We start from the raw sequence: 18,271 nt of genomic DNA on the forward strand, positions 1-18,271 counted from the left end.
CCGGAAGAGCTAGAATCCTGGTGTGCAGAGGCACATGTTAGACCTGTCTGGACTCATCTTTCACAGCAGAGAGAATGTTCACCTTCAAACAGAGAGCAGGCCGGATAGGACACAACCAGACTGTATTCAAACCCATATAAAATGCAATTTTAAAAGTCATATAAATAATATAATGCAGATGTCAGCATCTGTGGCAGATAATACAGCAAACAGTGGTGGGGGGCACACGTTAATTTAAAATTTCACTGAGGACAAGTCACCTGACCTTTTATACCCAAATGTTAAAAAGAAAGAAAGAAAGGAAAGAAGGAAGAACCAAGCTGTTCTTTGGAACTGTGGCATTTAAAGTTTTCTTCTCACACCAGTTTATTCCCCTGAGATGTTGCTGTGTAAGCACAACATTGCATGGAATTTGGATAGAATGCAGCCAGTTCCTCTGAGCATTTCATGGAAATGTCAGCCAACCATGAAAAGCTAAGGAGGGACTGACCTGAAGGCTTGGGTTTGGGTAAACTAGGTAAGCTAAGCTGTCATTGGTGACACGCAATCAAGGTGACATATAATCAAGGAGGTCATTGTGACCAGGGCCTGAATGATTGGTCTAGACTCTAGCATGCAAATGTGTTTTTTTTTTGGTTTGTTTGGGAGAGAGTCATTATGGAGCCCTGGCTGGCCTCAAACTCATAGAGGTCTGCCTGCCTCTGCCTCCTGAGTTCTGGGATTAAAGATGTGTGCACTACACCCAGCCTCCTGTCTAGGCTCCGAACAGTAGAGCCCAGCAGAGGAACAACCACTACCATGCTCACTGCATGCACTTAACATCGGTGTCTGCATAAAACTTTCCAAATTAAGTCCTTCAGGATGGGAGGCAGAGCTTCCAAATGCCTAAAGCACTTCTGAGCTAAGCTGAGCCCCAGAAATTCAGTGGGTGCCTGAAGGCTCATGAATACACACACACCTCTAAGGAGAGGCTAAAAGAAATCTCCAGAAGGTTCTTCTGGCTCAGGTCTGTGGTCTCCAGCCAGGACTGTTTCCTGACTCCCAGAATTGCAGAACTCTCACTTCCCAGGTGGCTTTATTGGGAAACAGAGCAACAGCTGATGTTTAAAGCGCTCTGGACTCCAGCCAAGCCCCTGAAGCATGCAGCCTAGGAGGGAGGCAGAGTTCAAGTTGAGTTCTTCCTCTGTCTGTGCAGTTTGAGTTAGTGTGGAAGGAGAAAGGCTGTGTATGAACAAAAGAAAACACCTCTCTTTAGCTCTGATGCTGCGTCCCACCTACTCAAAACCCACTCATTCCCTCTTAGGGAAAAACCAGGATATGACATTCAGGCAGCTGTCAAGGGCTTATGCTTGTAGCAAGGCAGGGATGACGCAGCAAAACGCAGCCCCCAAGAATCTGTTGTTGGCTTGTGATTTACAAAGCTAAAGCTGTTTAGGGAAAATGCCAAGAATCATAGAAACAGACTCCACCCTCAGAACTCCGCAGAGTGGACGAACACTTCCTACCACACAGACCAGCCAGGGCTCTGGAAGTAGCCAGCCATTAGTTCACAGAACTTCACCATAGTGGACTCTAGGAACAAGTCTGCCCTCCCTTCCTTACTTGGTTGGAATGGAGGCCTGACTGGACTCTGAATCCTGTCCTGGGTGTTTTTGTCTTTTTGAGTCATTTTTAATTGTGTGTGTGTGTGTGTGTGTGTGTGTGTGTGTGTGTGTGTGTGTGTGTGTGCGCGCGCGCGCGCACGCGCGCGCGCTATGTGCATATGAGTGCAGGAACTCATGGAGTCCAGGAGAAGGACTCAGATCCTTGGAGCTAGGTACTGGGAACTCAGTTAAGGTCCTCTGGAAGAACAGCAAGGCCCCTTAACTGCTGAGTCACCCTTCCAGCTCCATGGAAGGTAGTTTTTATTAACAGAGAGCTGGGCCTGTTTTCTTGAGATCCAGCCCAGAACAAAAGCAATTGAATCATGGATCTTGGCTAAGTATGGGATTCCCTGTATTCCTTCAGTACATGTCTTCTAGTCTCAGCAGTAATTTGAGGACCAATGATTTGACCAATGGCCAGTGGTCACCTTAACAGATGTGACAGCCACTGTAAACTGATGATGCTGAAGACCACTGTAATCCTGTTCCTCCCCCACTCATCTCTTTGACCTCCAGAGAAAAGGTGTGTCCCTCTGCCATTTTGCCAAGATGAGAGCTATGATCAATTTTGTTATGGAAGGACCTGAGTTTCTGGAACAAGATTTGTGCTTGTAACATGTCCCTTTTACCCTTCTGTTCTCACGGCTGACTTACCATGAGGCACATAGGCAGAAGGTCAACTGCTGGTTACTTACATGTGCTTGCAAAGTCACAGAGCCTGAGTGCCATGCGGGGCCTTAGAGTAGCCATAGAGTAGCAGGCCCCTCTCTCCCCACCCGCTCATAGGAAAAGCAGCAGGAGCCCAGTCTGCTGCTGGCAGTTTGAGGCAAAGTCCTGTGGAAAGGATGTGCTGGCAGTGTGTTCAGATGAGGCAAGGAGCATCTGGTGGGAAGTATACATTGTGTTAGTCTGGAATCTACACCCTGGGAAAGCCACAGGTCCTTCCTATCCATCCTGGAAGGTCTCCTAGGTCCACATAGGCCAAGTAGGCCTGCTTCACTTCAGTCCTGACCGCCCGTCAATTTGTGAAAGAGGTCCTCATCGAGCGTTTCATTTTGGTCCTTGGATCGGGTGGACAAGAAAATGTAGCCACCAATGTACTCATGCACAATCTTGCAATCCGCACTTAGGCAGGTGAACGCGATGGAGACATTTTGGTCAAACTCGATTGCCACCTGGAAAAGTAAGCCATGGATAAACTTAAATTCTGACAAGTAAGGATGAGAAAGCAGTTGTTAGGCTGGGGATAGCCCCCCAAAGCTGAGGACTATGGAAGTCTCCAAAACACCACGCAGAAAATGGCTTTCTGAAACATGCCTTTGCTCTTTGCGCCCTCTTGTGGTCTTAACTCTAATGCGTGCCTTTGCTCTTTTAGAGGTAAGGATGTCCCAATCACTCCCAGTGTGGAGGGGCAAGAAGCTTTGTAGACTCTTGTTTGTCTTTTAGAGACAGGGTTTCTCTGTGTAGCCCTGGCCATCCTGGAACTTGCTCTGTAGACCAGGCTGGCCTCAAACTCAGAAATCTGCCTGCCTCTGCCTCCCAAGCGCTGGGATTAAAGATGTGTGCTAGCTAGCTTTTAACTACTGCTGACTAGCTTTGTGGACTCTTTCAGAGGAGGTCTCACTGTGTGTAGCCTAGGCTAGAAGCCCTGAACTTGCAGCGATCCTCCTGTCTCAGCCTCCTGAGTTCTAGGATTATAGATGTGAGCTACCATTGTGGGCTGCAGACTCTTTAGTGGAAAATAAAAGCCTTGCCTTAGTTCTCCAGCAGCCTCTGTTCATCAGCCTTTCCTCCATGAAAGCTACAAGTTCTAAACACTAAACGACTTAGAGAATGGCCCATTTCTCACCTCTCCACCCTGGGATTCCCTGCCGAACTTTAAAAATGACTGACGCTCAGTTCCTACTCCTGGACAGTAATAGTAAAATGCTTTAAGATATTAGATCTATTTTCTGGCCTTCAGTCTATGCCTGTGTGCCCAGATAGTTAATGCTGAGGGGAATCCAGCATTCTGAAAAATAGTGTGGGTCTCTTACTGCTCCATCATGTTGATGGTTTTCTTTTAGAAAAATGAGAATGTAAAAGGAACTATGGAAGATAGATTCTTACGTATTTATTTTGGTGTATGTGTGTGTGTGTGGGGGGGGGGATGTGGGTATGCTCATGCACCTGTGTGCACCCATGTGGAAGCCAGAGGACATGGCCAAGTGTTTTCCTCTATCACTCTCTACTTATTCCTTTAAGACAGGGTCTGTCACGGAACAAAAGCTCCATGTTTGAGCTAGCCTGGCTGTTCAGCAAGCTCCTGGGATGTGCCTGACTTCACTCTTCAAAGCTGGGGTTGCATGTGTTTATCGTCATGCCTAATATTTTACGGATGCTAAGGATTTAAATCCAGGTCCTTTGTGGTTACATAGCATGTGCTCTTAACCACTGAGCAATCTTACCATCCCCAAGAGAGATTTTTATATCAGCAGCATCAAACTGTCCTGCATCATCAGTAGGATTCTAAGGCACCTCTAACTCGATTTTGACATTGGGCTAAATATAGTTCCTAGGATGTGAAATGATGGCAGCTGTTACACAGTTGTGGGCCCAAGAGCTCATCTCACAGGACAATCTTTTTTGGGCCATTTCTGGGTAGCTATCTCTGGATATCTCTTGCTCCTTCAGCACTATTCCCTGCTTGGGCCTGGAATGTTCTCTAGGTAGGCAACTGAGATGGTGGGTCCACAGGTAGTCTGAGCTCTTGGCAGTTGGATGAGGCATTTTTTTTTTTTGGCTTTGTTTTGTGTAGGGTTTCAGCTAAAGTGGTTTCTGCTAAGCAATGATTGTGCTCAAGTATATATAATCCTATGATGAGTTTATGAAAATGGAACAAACTGCACAGCAGTTTTGTAATCTGTCTGCAGGGGAAGTCTTCACAGAGCTAAGCTGATTGGCAGTGTTAACTGAATAACTCTGGGCCTAGATTGGTTAGGAAACTGCCCAGAAATGCATGCTAGTATTTTAATAGGCTATTACCACATGTTCCTGGCTCATGAGTTCTAACTATAAAGGCACCTGAATCTTTGCTAATGTACATCTGTGGGTCAGCTTGGACTATCAGAAGCTTCTACCTCACCTGCCGGATTTCCCAGTTGACATTCCACTGCTTCATATTGGCGAATCTCCATGTTGTAACTGGAATCCCAGTGACTGCATCGATTCTAATCAACCTGTTGTATGAAACTCCCAGAATGTCATCTTTCTTGCTTCCTTTAAATCTGAAAATAATAGTGTTAATTAAGAGAACAACAGTTATTCATATATAAGTTCTTTAAAATAATTTATTGTTGTTGTTTGTATGCAGGATGTGTATGTGTGGGTGCAAAACACACATGTGAAGGTCAGAGGACAACTTTATGGAGTCAGTTCTGTCCTTCCACCTTTATGTGGGTCCCAGGGAACTCAAATCGCCAGGCTCGTGCAGCTTTTACCTGCTGAGCCAGCTCTCTGACCCCACATACAGTTTCTCAAAGGTGACCTCATAACATTTCTAAATCATCTCAGAAGAAAAGTCAATAAGCCATATACGTTCTGAAGGAGGACACTTTCGTGTTGATAGAGAAGGCTTCCCTGAAGACATTCTTTAAAAGAAGATGACATCAGAGGAAACAAAATCAGAGGAAGTCAAACCACTTCATACAAAATTAGCACCACAGCTTCTAGGCTTGGGGGGTAGACTATTCCTGACCAACAGGGAGTGAAGAACATGAATAAGTGATGTCCATGTGCCAGATAAGGTAACAGAGGAGAGCAAAGTGCAGAGGTGACAAGGAGTTCTAGCATGAGGCCACTACATCTGTAGATAGAGGTCAGAGAAGGTGACAGAACCAAAGAGGTGATGCCTGGGGGTGAGTGAGCTACGTGGGTATCTGGGGGGAAAAGTATGGCAGGCAGTGCAGTATTGCAGCATTACCACTTACGTGTATAAATGAGTATGCTTACAGACTGCCAGGGGGCCAGGGTGACTGGCACAGTATAAGGAGGGCAGAGGAATGGACACAGAGAGCTAAGCTGTAGAGACATGCTGACTCTGAGTGGCACAGAAAGATGCCAGGGGGTTTGGGGCAGAGGCTTAGCATGGACTGCCTCAGGTTTTACAGGAATCACTCTGGATGCTCTTAGAAAACAAGGCTAGAGGCAGAGAAACCAGGTAGGGCCACCCTGGCAGTGCCCAAGTGGTGGTGAGATTCTGGGTGTGCCCTGAAGGCAGAGCTGGTAGGATTTGCCAGTATACATGGTGTTAGTGCAACAGAAACCATGGTTTCATTTAGTGAAAGAGTTTCCTTTAGTGAGGTGCAGAATAACTCAAGGAGAGGCAGCTTTAGGGGAGAAAGAATAGGAGTTTAGGACATGGGAAGATGAGATGCCAACTCATTAACACCATGATTTGGTTGGATGGGTGAATCTGCAGTTTAAGAGTGGGTTTGTGGATCAAGACACACATCCCAGAGTAACAACTCCTTGTATAAAGAAAGCCAAACAAATGGCTGAGCTATAGTGTGAGGAGTGGGTTAAGTTACATGAGCTTGTGCACTCTAGTATTCTAAGAAACTGGGGAGACAAGAATGGACCAGGAAAGGAGATTAAAAGAACTGGCCAGGGAGGAAGGAGGGTAACTACAGAGGTCTGCTGTGTTGGAAGTCTAGGTCCAGGAGGAAGGCATGTGTTGTAGAATATTATTTTAATGTGTGTTACTTTTGTTTATGTTGCATTTAATTCTGTGAAGCTGTGTTACTGTGCCTGTCTAAAACATCTGATGGTCTTATAAAGAGCTGAACGGCCAATAGCAAGGCAGGAGAAAGGACAGGTGGGGCTGGCAGGCAGAGAGAATATATAGAAGGAGAAATCTGGGAGGAGAAAAGATCAAGGAATGAGAGAGGAAGGAGGAGGACATCAGGGGCCAGCCACCCAGCTACACAGCAAGCCATGGCGTAAGAGTAAGATTTACAGAAGTTAGAGAATGGGAAAAGCCCAGAGGCAAAAAGATAGACAGGATAATTTAAGTTAAGGAAAGCTGATAAGAAACAAGCCAAGCTAAGGCTGGGAAAATTAATTAAGATTAAGCCTCCGTGTGTGATTTATTTGGGAGCTGGGTGGTGGGCCCCCCAAAAGAGAAAAAAAACAAACAACAATGGGCATGCTTTACAGTTAAAGGTTGTTGAGAGGTCTTATGGCACAAAGGCTCAGAGTTAGCCACTGGATTCAGCAAAGGTCAAGGGTGACCAGTGGGTGACCTTGATGACAGCAAGTGGAAGGCTATGGAGTGGGTGGGACATGCTTGGAGTGGGTTCAAGAAGAGAAGGAACTGGAGACAGTATTTACAACATGTGGGAGGAATTCTGCTGGGAAGGGAACAGACATGCAGCAAGGGAGGATGTGAGAGGGGATGTGAGGCTGATACCAGTATGGATGTTGTAGAAGAGAGAAAAACAATTTGGGAAAAATTCTAATTGAACAAAACACTTTTCATCTTTCTTATCTCCTACCTTTGATTAAAGTTAGCTCTACTTTCTAGGGTAATTTTTATACCTTTTATTGTTCATTCTGTTACCTTAAGTATTTTGAATAAATAAATAATTTTTTTTTTAGAAACATGGTCCTATGTAATCCAGGCTGATTGTCTTTCCTCCATCTCTCAAGGACTCCATCTCTCAAGGATTACAAGTCTACACCACCATATCTAGTTTTATGAAGTACTGAGGATTGAACACAGAACTTTGTACATGCTAGACAAGTACTCTACCACCTGAGCTACACCTCTAGCCCCTCAATATTTAATAACACAACTCAGTGCATGTCTTGCTCTAGTGGATGAAACCCCCATGGGCTGCTCTTTAGCTTCCAGGAAGCTGTGATGTGCAGACCCAGTTTTCTTAGGGTGGTCAAGTCTCTGCTACTGCGGGTCATATTACACATGGGGTCTGCGCTAGCCCTTCCTTCTAACTAGCCTTTGGAAGTGCAGATTTTTAAAAACAAACCTTGGGCTTCTGCCTCAACATCTTTATAAACAAATGTTAGAGGTTACAGGTGTATGAGCTGACAGGACAAACAGACAAGAGGGAGAAGTCATGTCAAGGGGTCATCATCCTGGGATGTCTGTTCAGGGCCTACCCACACTTTACAATTAATTACCATGTGACTCACACTGTTACCCTGTTGGATTTGCTCAACAGAGCAGGTCCAGATACCCACCTAGCATGTCTCAAAGCTGAATCTTGGGAAGACCAATGCAAATGACCAGGGTCAGAAGCTAGCCTAGGAAGAGGTGAGATTGGATGCTGGGCCTGGCTGGTTTAAGTATCCCTGCTGCCCACTGTGTGGTGATGACCCCTGAGTTACAGATAAATCTGTGCCATGTGTGCATACATGCCCATACATGTGTGCTTATATGGGAGTATCCAATATGATTTGTCCTCTCTCTATCGTTTTTCCCCTTTGTGCTTGGGATGGAATCCTTGAACATGTGCTCCCTCACTGTGCTACATCCCTAGTCCTTGATGCTTTGCCTGGCTATGTAGCTCAGGCTGGTCTGCAGGTGGCCTTAAATACATGGTCCACCTGCCTTTGTCCTGATTGCCAGGCTGATAATGGTGTGCCACCATGTGTCATTGCACAACAACTCTTTGTTGTGGTGAATAAAGCAGAAGGATTTTGTGGGGGACAAAAGTTAACAGTGAGATTCGAACAGAAGTGAACTGAAAAGTCTGAACACATTCCCTTGCTGGCAGAGGTGGGAGGAACCAGATTTTTGGAAAGAACTGAAACGTACACAAACTGTATGTTTGTGATTGGCTGTATCTTACACAAGTCAGTCAACCGCGTTATGAAATGAGGTCGTGATGTACCGCTTGCTGTGCCAGAGGATTAAGCATACATTTTGCTTTAGCACCGGTCTCCCTTACTTGGATTTGGTTGGCTTAAAAAGGAGTACTTGAAGTTGGAAAAATAATTGGAGGAAAGTGGGAGGATCTGGAGAGGAAGGCGTGGCAGAAGGTGGGTTTGATTAAAACATCAATTTATGAGCCTGTCTATGGACACATTTTGGAGAGCCACATTTTATGTGGTAGACACAGCCATTGTACCAGTGCAGATTACCAATGTCAGTGGCCCTGGCTATTGGATTGAACTTGGACAAATCATGTAACTCTTTTTTTTTCCATAGAGAAATACGTTCTCATCTGTAAAACACAAGAAAGTAATAATAGATGAGCCACACCACAGGAACAGTGTCTTTTCAGAAAAGGCTGGGGGACATGATGCGTGTGTTTGCTAGGACATCTCTCTGGAAACCCAAAACTCTACCAAGCCCTACTGTGAGATCATAGCAGGGAGGGAAAGTTGAAATGGAGGGAGGTCACAGGTGGCAAAAACTCAGGAGCGGACACTCTCCTTTTGGTTCAGCACAGGTGGTTAGCCTAAAAGAATACAATTTGTAAAATCTGAACATTCCTTTTTTTTTTTTTTTTTTTAAATTTTTTGAGACAGGGTTTCTCTGTGTAGTTTTGATGCCTGCCCTGGATCTCACTCTGTAGACCAGGCTGGCTGCTAACTCACAGAGATCCGCCTGCCTCTGCCTCCCGAGTGCTAGGATTAAAGGAGTACTCCACCACCGCCCAGCTAAAATCTGAACACTTCCTTTCCTGAATTTAGCTGAGTTTCAGGGAGTGTTGACTCACTGAGCAGAAGGTATGGAAGATTCTTAAGGGCAGCCAGAGTACTTGGGCCGTTTGTGAAAGGGCAACATTATAAAATAAGAGCTTGACATTCTAGACTGAGAACGAAGTAGGCTTCCAGAAAGCCATCTATGGCTGAAGGGAAGGTGAAAAGACTCCGTACTTACCTGACGAGGTAGTAGGTGAGGCCGAACTCCGGTAAGGACTGCCATGCCCGGATGAACTGCAGTTTGGCTTCGACCAGAGGCATCTGGGCCACGTTATGGTGAGCTTCCAGGATCCGGGCTGCCAGCTAAGCAGAGACGGGAGACATCAAACTCGGCTTCACGTTTGCTAATTGCTTTCTAATCATTCTTCTGGCTCTACATCCCCAGTGAGAACAATCCATCCAGGGCTCCACTGAACTCTGCACAGATAGCTCGTTCTACTAATTAACTAGTTAGTTCCTTCACTTTCTCCTTTTGGCAGAGTTGTGAAAATCATTGAGGAGGAGGAGGGCCAAGATCAATCAACACACACACACACACACACACACACACACACACACACACACACACATACACACACACACTTCTAAGGTACATGCAGATGGCTCTCTCTCTTCGGTGTTGCTTACACTAGACTAGGTTCACCTGTACAACCTTTGACCCACTCGATGGGAGCATAATTTTGATTCTTAATGGTTTAACTCTGGATTATTACTATATCTGGTCAGCAGTAAAATAATCTCTAACAAAACCAACAGTAATTCTGTCACATTGTCTACTACCCAGGGCATTGTCAAATTTCTCCATTAACCTATTTTTCATGATGATGGCCTTAATTGGATGGAGCCCCTCCTTTTATTTTAGAGCATAAGTACTGTAAACAAACAACCAAGCAGGTGAGAACCTGTTTAGACTTGTGCTTTTTTGCACAGCGAGGTGATACTAAACATTCTGGGTTCATGTCCATGCTTTCGATACTGGAAGCCACGAGAGGCGATGAGTTCCGGTTTTTCATCTTCAGAAATGAAAGGATGCTGACGACCTCTGGCTGATAGGAGCTGTCTGCCATGGTTTTACCCTTTGATGCCAAGATGCAGGCAGCCATCCACCGGGCATATTGATCCTCCTGAAATAAATGTCAGAGGGCTTAGAAGCAAGTCCTCAGTGGAGCCGCCTTGCCACAGACCAACAGAGATCTTAGCCAAAAGGGTGAGAAGCAATAGAGGCCTTGGGCATTGATACAAAACTATTGTTTTCCAATCACAGAAAGATGTGAAGCCACACTCTGTTCTGGGTGGCTGCTAGCCGCTGAAGGTAACACCCAGCAAGAGCTTTTGAAGTGTGACCTGTTAGCTCTGAAAGATATTTTAAAATATTTTATTTAAGTTTATCTTATGTGCATTGGTGCAAAAGTGTCTGATCCCCTGGAATTTGAGTTACAGAGAGTTGTGTGCTGCCATGTGGGTGCTGGGAATTGAACTCAGGTCCTCTGGATGAGCAGCCAGTGCTCTTAACCTCTGAGCTGTCTCTTCAGCCCTAGCTTTGAATGAGTTTGCACCAGGAACTCTGTGTGAAAAATGATGCAAGGAGACAAAGTGGTGCAGACAAACGAAGCCCCAAATTTCCTGAGAGCCTCATAGATATGATTTCCATCTTCATAACGTGGGTGACATACATGATGGAGAACCCCATCCCCAGGCTTTCTGTATTATTTGTATCCTCATCTATCCCAGGTAGATTCCAACTCTAAGGAGACAATCAGGCCTTGGATGGGATTTGAACCAGTCAGTGGAGTTTCTATTGCTCTTTAATACCTGAGCCAGGCAGCCTGGGACCCAGAATAAATAAAGTCAGCTCAAACTGAAGCGAGGAGCCGAGCCTAGGTAGACCTGTTGTTCAATAAGATGCAGCCAGCTAATAGCAGCCTGGAACACCAGACTCCTCCAGCCAAAATTCAAATGTTTTTAGAACATCAGTGCAACACTACTTACCATGTCTGTTACAGACAGAGCAGCAGCTTAAGCTATGACCTCTACGGGGCTGCATTTACTACAGTTCTATAGAGGAGACTTCAATTTTGCAGTGATCCTTTCAATACAAAATTTAATACATCACATATATCATTTAGTACTTACTATAATATAGGCATTGCGTTAGGTGCTTTAGCCTATGTATAGGCTAATATATGTGTTCTGAGCATGCCTAAGATAGGCTTAGTTGGGATGTTTGTAGGTTAGGTGTTTTAAATGCAATTTTGACTGAATGGCAATTTTAATTTATGATATGTTTATGGGATTGAACCCATTATATGTACATCAATAAGTATCTGTGTGTTTTGCTCTTAGTATTAAATTTTATTTATTTATTTATTTATTTATTTATTTATTTATTTATTGTTTTTTTTGGGGAGGCACATGTGTATCCTGGTGTATGAGTAGAGGAGGTCAGAAGACAACCTGGGGGAGCCAGCTCTTTCCTTCCACTGTGTGAGTCCTGAGGCTCGAACTCGGATCACTCAGTTTGGCAGCAGGCACCTTTACTCACTGAGCCATCTTGCCAGCCCCTGCTTAGTCTTAATACAGAGGAACTGATGCGATTTAGTGGCTTTACTTACATGGTCACATCTCAAGTACACTTCATTCATACCATCGGCGACAGGGATTAGTAACTTGATTCCAAATTTTCTCCCCGCTACATTCACATCTGGAGCAATTTCACAGCCTGAGGAACAAAAAACAGGTCAACACTGAGTGCTGAGAAATCCTTTGTAATAAATGCCAATGTGTATCTACAGCCAAGACTTGCCCATGAGTCAAAGCTAGAGGAGCAACCAATAACAATGACTCAGGGAAAACTAATTAGGAATAGAAACAAGAATGATAAAGAAAATGATTCTATTATTTCCTTTAAAAATCAATTGAATTCATTTTTAGGATGATATTGACTATCTTGTTAGGAGCAATTATATATATTTATGGTTTTTTTTTTTTTGTTTTTTTTTTTGAGACAAGATCTCAATGTGTCCCAGGCTGGCCTTGAATTGGCTGTATAGCTTAGGCTGGCCTTGAATCCACAATCCTCCTGCCTCAGGAGGGTAACCCCCCTCCTGGTATGAATAAAAAATGTAAAGGCGAACAAAGCAGAAGTGACTGTCTGCCACAGTGGTGGCAGAGCTGAGTACACGGCTGATTAAATCACCCAGGGGGCTGAGACGCCACTACGCTCACAGTCACTTTCAGCAATTCGGACGGGCGCTAAAGTAACTAAGACTGAAACACAACGTTTCATGGCATTCCTCCCCACCCCCTCTGTAGTGCTTAGGATCGAACCAGGAACCTTGCACAAAAGTACATGCTCTACCACCGAACCAACCCCCAGCCTGGACACAACTGTTTTTGCATCAGAGAGCCTCACGTGCTGGGTGAGAAGGGAGAGTCCAGCACAGACCGCATGCAATGCCCATGTCCTGTCATGCACAGGAGCTGCTGTCTTGTAAGCAGCGAGGCTCAGAGTTCTTCTGGATCCTGTTGGATGCCACAGCGAGATGCAAAAAGCCCTTACCTCTAAGGTTTAGTTTTTCTATTGGCTCTCCTTGTTCAAGTTCCTTATTTTTAAAGTAGGCTATAGATGTGTCTTTAAAGACAAACCAGTATTGCTTGAAAGCTTTTAACATTAGCTTCTTTGGCCTGCAAATTAAAGAACAGCAAATATTTAAACACCAGTTGCAACTGCAGAATACATTGCAAATATAGAGTGGATTAAGGCCTTGGGATAATATAGTCTTTATTGTTAAAACAATTTCAAATTTCTGATTTTACTTCTACTTTTTTCTAATGGTGCCAAGGATCAGACCCAGGGCTTTGGGCACGCTGGGTAAGTGCTATCCCACTGAACTGCATCCCCAGCCCACTAACAGATAAAAGCAGGAAGTGAAACATTGCTGTGTGATGTACACATTGATGCAAATTAATTCAAAGGCCCAGAAGTCATAAGTCAGACCTCTTGGGTCCATGTTCTTCCTCTGCCACCATGGGACTCCTAACAGTGGGAGCAGGACCTGTCTCTGACTCTTTCACTGGCTGCTGGGACCCTACTCCTCATACTGGGTTGCTTTGCCTAGCTCTAATGCAAAAGGGAGGTGCTTAGTCTTACTGCAACTTGATATGTCGTGTTTGATACTCACGGGAGACCTGCCCTTTTATGAATAGAAAGGAGGAGTGGATGGGGTGGGGGCAGAGGGGAGTTGGGGGGAGGATTGAGAGGAGGGAGGGGAACTGCAGCCTGGATGTAAAATAAATAAATTAATTAAAAAAATAAAAATTTTCCCTAGTGGTGGTGTCACATGCCTTTAATCGCAGTACTCCAGAGGCAGAGGCAGGTGGATCTCTGTGAGTTTGAGGCCAGCCTGGTCTATAGAGTTCCAGGACAGCCAGGGCTACACAGAGAAACCCTGTCTCGAAAAGCCAGAGGAAATGAAGCCAAACCAAACCAACCAACAAAAAAACCCCTCAAAACACTTTAAATACCTGCCTCCCTGACAAATGTGTATTTATAAACAGTAACATTGTCTTACTAAAAACATTATTAAACTTACACAAAAATATAAAGTGAATGGAACGTTAAGCCCATTTCAAGAAAGGAAGTAGTTGCTTACTCAAAACCCATGGATTTATCTCAGCTGTGATTACTGAATCATGATGCCATAGCCCTAGCTGTACAAGTGTTTGTCGAGACAGAACTACTAATTTCCATCTTCTCTGAAGCCAGTCACTCACTTAGGAAAGTTAAGTAGAACATACGGAATTTTAATATACATATATATATATATATATATATATATATATATATATATATATATTTCAAGACTGTGTAGCTTTGCACCTTTCCTGGAACTCACTTGGTAGCCCAGGCTGGCCTCGAAATCACAGAGATCCACCTGCCTCTGCCTCCTGAGTGCTGGGATTAAAGGCGTGCGCCACCACCACCCAGCTGAATTTTAATATTTTTAATAAGTACATTTCAAACTAACTCACTGTAGCTCTTGAATTAGATCACATCTAACATGGAAATCTATGTTACCATGTTTTAAAAGCATGCAGACTTTTATTTTCTCTTATGGTTTTCAGGACTGAACCAGGATCTGGCACACTAGACAAACACTCTACCTCAACCATTATTGTTTTTATAAAACCACTTTAGCAGGGGTAGGTAGTGGTGGGCAATGAGAAGAAAGTATAATGACATTTATGTAGGAAGATACCACAAGGCATTACTCTGTATGCCAGCTATGGTGGTTTGAAAGAAAATGGCCCCCAAAGGAAGTGGCACTATTAGGAAGTATGGCTTTGCTGGAGGAAGTGTGTCATGGTGGAGGTGGGATTTGAGGTCTTATATATGCTCACACCACACCCAGTATCTCAGACCACTTCCTGTTGCCTACGGATCAAGATGTAAGAACTCTCAGCTCCTTCTCTAGCACCAGGTCTGCCTGCATGCTGCCTTGCTTCCCACCATGACAATAATGGACTAAACCTCTGAACTGTAAGTGAGCCACCTCAATGAAATATCTTCCTTTATGAGAGTTGCTGTGGTCATGGTGTCTTTTCACAGCAATAGAAACCCTAACTAAGACACCAGCCTAAAAATTACTAAAATACTGTAATCAGGTACGGTTGACATACAAAGAGTTTTGTATATGTAATATACAAATCTGGATGAATTTGCAGATACCAACGTGAAATCATTGCTGTTAATGCCATATACATGTTTGAAACCTCTCAGAGTTTCCTTGTCCCTTCCTTCTTACTATTCCCTTCAGTGTAAGAACAGTTAATTTTCTTAGCAAATTACTCTTTGTTGTAACGACTTCCAGGATTTACTTATCTTACATACTGGATCTCTGCATCCTTTGGTCATCACCCCATTTCCTTCTTATTCCAGATCACACCACCACTTCTGCCTTCCACTGCTGTGAAATTGATGTTTTAGATCCACAACATTTATCTTTTGTTTTTTGAGATGGACTTTCTCTGTGCTACAGCCCTACCTGTCCTGGAACTCACTATGTAGACCAGGCTGTCCTCAAACTCACAGAGATCCACCTGCCTCTGCCTCCTGAGTGCTGGGATTTAAGGTGTGCATCACCATGCTTGGCCTAGCACTTGTCTTTTTAATGCATAGCATGATTATTGGGTAATTAACAGGGTAACCATGGGAACATGGCAGAATATTTCTAAAATGTTATCTTTGGGGGCTGGAGAGTTGGCTCAGCAGTTAAGAGCACTTGCTGCACCCACATGGTAGCTCACAATCACTTGTAACTATTTCCATGAGCTCTAATGCCCTCTTCTGGCCTCTCACCAGGCATGCACATGGTGCACACACACAAATGCAGTCAAAACACCCACATACATAAAATTAAAAAAAAAGTAATCTAAAAAAATGCTATCTTCACAACATTCCTGTCTTTCAAAAACTGGTTATACTATAACTTCACAGTCACTTGTTCCTTCAAGGAGAGGTAAATGTGTATATTGTTTTGGAAGCATGTGGTGGCTTACAAGTGATGCTAAGTGGGGGATACTTATTTTTGAAAAACAGAACCTCACAATATCACTTACTGGCTTTGCCTACATTAAGCTGGTGAGTCTTATGGTGGGATCAAACTTTCATGATCATTCTCCATTTATTTATGAAGTATTGTAAAGATCCTGGAATATTTTAAGAGTCTTGTCTTGAAATAAATCAATTATATAACTCATGTATAAGTATTACTAGAAGTTCTTTGCTGTGGTAGCTTGCTGATAAATAACTCAGTGAACAAATTTTATCTGCAGCATTCCTATTAACTGTTGATGGAGCCATTTTATCTGCTCCAAAGTGGCACTGGTAGCAGCTTTGGCATATACCCTGTTCACATGAAGTCATTTATGAGTAGCGCCAAGACTTATAAATCTGCTTTTCTCAAATGTGGAATTTCTTAGGATTGTGTTTGTCTGGTATATATTTACAGACCTACAGGAAGTAGAGTTGAGAGGTTTGACTGAGCACTCTCTTCTCTCAGAACTTTCTGGACCGCTTCCTGTTGCCACTGGCTGCCCATGTGACACTCTGGGCTGCCATCTTTCTGTTGTTCTCCTGAATTAAGTCTGTCCTTTTCTTCCTCTTGTCTTAAAGACGTTATCAATGGTTGGTTTACCAAGATTTAATGATTTATTGTTTTTCCTGCCTAAGACCCATGACCCATGGATTTAAGCACTTTTATTTTCAAGATTCATGGAAAACTTTTAAGTATTCTCTTTTGAATGCTTCATTCTCTCCAATTATTTCCTCTAGAATTCCCAGTAGACACAGGTTGGGCCTTCTTAGTCTATTTAAGTCATATTTATGCCATTTGGATTTTCTTTGATGGCATTAATAATTTGATGGTTAATACACCAAAACAATTAAAAATTTTTGTGTCAGGTTCTCACTATGTAGCCCAGGCAGACCTCAATTTTGCAGTAATCCTCAATTCTCTACCTAGCAATTTAACATCCCTATGCCACACATTTTATCATCAGAATTTCTATTTCAATCCTTTCAAAAACTCATGCTCTATTTTGCTATACTTTTTACTTTTAAATTTACTTACTGGTTGTAATCATACTCACTTGATAGTTTCTTAGTATTTTAACATCTAAAATTATTAATGGCCCACCAAGTCACATGGCTGTGATTTTCCGTGGGAATGCATATTGTTTTCCATCTGAAGTGTGTGGGTAGCTCCCTCTTAAGTATTTTCATAGCTGCAGTTGCTAGGGCTTCATGGGTCTTGCGGCCCAAACCAGCTTTCCTTTAGATTCCCTTATCAGTTAAGACACTTAGGTTATTTCAGCCTGCACCAAGTGCACCCTGCCTCTGGTTCCACAAGAGAGGCTTCTGTTTTCCCACAGATGGCATTGCAAGGACAGCTTCCTCTCTGCTTGCCAGGTGCCCTGTAGTTTTCCTATTTTGTTTTGAGCAGAGAAGATGGTCCTCATGAGTTCCCACCTTTCGCTGGTTGCTTCTGTCTGGCTTATTGCTTTATGTGACCTGCAGAGCTATATGTCTTATATAGAAATTAAAACTCCAGCCCTAGCCAGGTGTGGTGGCACACATCTGTAACTCCAGCACTTGGAGGCAGAGGTAGGCAGATCTCTGTGAGTTTGAGCCCAGCCGTTCTACACAGTGAGTTCCAGGTCAGCCAGAGCTACATAGTGCCCTGTCTCAAAACAAATAATTAAACCAATCAACCCAACACAACAAAACAACAAACGCCAGTCCCAAGGCATTCGAACCCAATTCCTGTGTGGCTGCGGCTTCATTTTATAAACATTGCTGTTGGCTACAATCTAGTGTTGTACACAGCATTCAGGTGTACTTATAGCCAGACTGGGTGCTCACTAGACTCAATGCCATGTTGCTGGAAACTGAAGCTCACCATTCAACAGTGATAGTGGGGACAACAGAGTTTGTTTAGAAAACAATAAAGAGCTTCCCTGTACAGAGAATAAAACCTCGACCTCAAAGGACTTGTCTACTGTTCTCATATCAATGAGGAAAGGAAACCCAGGGAAATGTAGGGCCTCCTGGACCTGACACTTTATTAGGAATGCAGCTCTACCCACTCTCCAGGACTCCTCCTTTCCTCTCTCTGTCTCTGTCCCTCTCTCACATAACCTCTCACCTTCCTGTCTGCATTTCTTCCATCTAGGCACACTACTGTATCACTATTACTGTATAGTGAAGTTGGTGTCTTGAGACCTTTGGTAGACAATGTCCATTCAATAATATACAAGGACAGTCTTGGCGAAACTGGGTGTAAGTTACAGTCAAGCCACTGGGCAGAAGTGAAGAGGACACTTTCAACACGTCACCCCTTTGTCAAACATTAGAGCAT

General features: G+C 43.8%; 1 protein-coding gene across 1 annotated transcript in view; it reads right to left on the bottom strand.

Annotated features, from left to right (window-relative positions):
- Window positions 1-2,529: 2,529 nt before the first annotated feature.
- Fermt1 (FERM domain containing kindlin 1) overlaps window positions 2,530-18,271 on the bottom strand; it is a 39,119-nt gene continuing 23,377 nt past the window's right edge. The window contains exons 9-14 of the mRNA XM_059259598.1: window positions 12,913-13,037; window positions 11,966-12,072; window positions 10,256-10,477; window positions 9,532-9,656; window positions 4,768-4,909; window positions 2,530-2,818 (exon numbers count right to left, since the gene is read on the bottom strand). Of these exons, the coding sequence (XP_059115581.1) occupies window positions 2,645-2,818; window positions 4,768-4,909; window positions 9,532-9,656; window positions 10,256-10,477; window positions 11,966-12,072; window positions 12,913-13,037 (895 nt within the window). The 3' untranslated portion in view covers window positions 2,530-2,644. The remainder of the gene's footprint in view (window positions 2,819-4,767; window positions 4,910-9,531; window positions 9,657-10,255; window positions 10,478-11,965; window positions 12,073-12,912; window positions 13,038-18,271) is intronic.

The sequence above is a fragment of the Peromyscus eremicus genome, chromosome 4, assembly GCF_949786415.1.
Source record: "Peromyscus eremicus chromosome 4, PerEre_H2_v1, whole genome shotgun sequence".
Lineage (NCBI taxonomy): Eukaryota > Metazoa > Chordata > Mammalia > Rodentia > Cricetidae > Peromyscus > Peromyscus eremicus.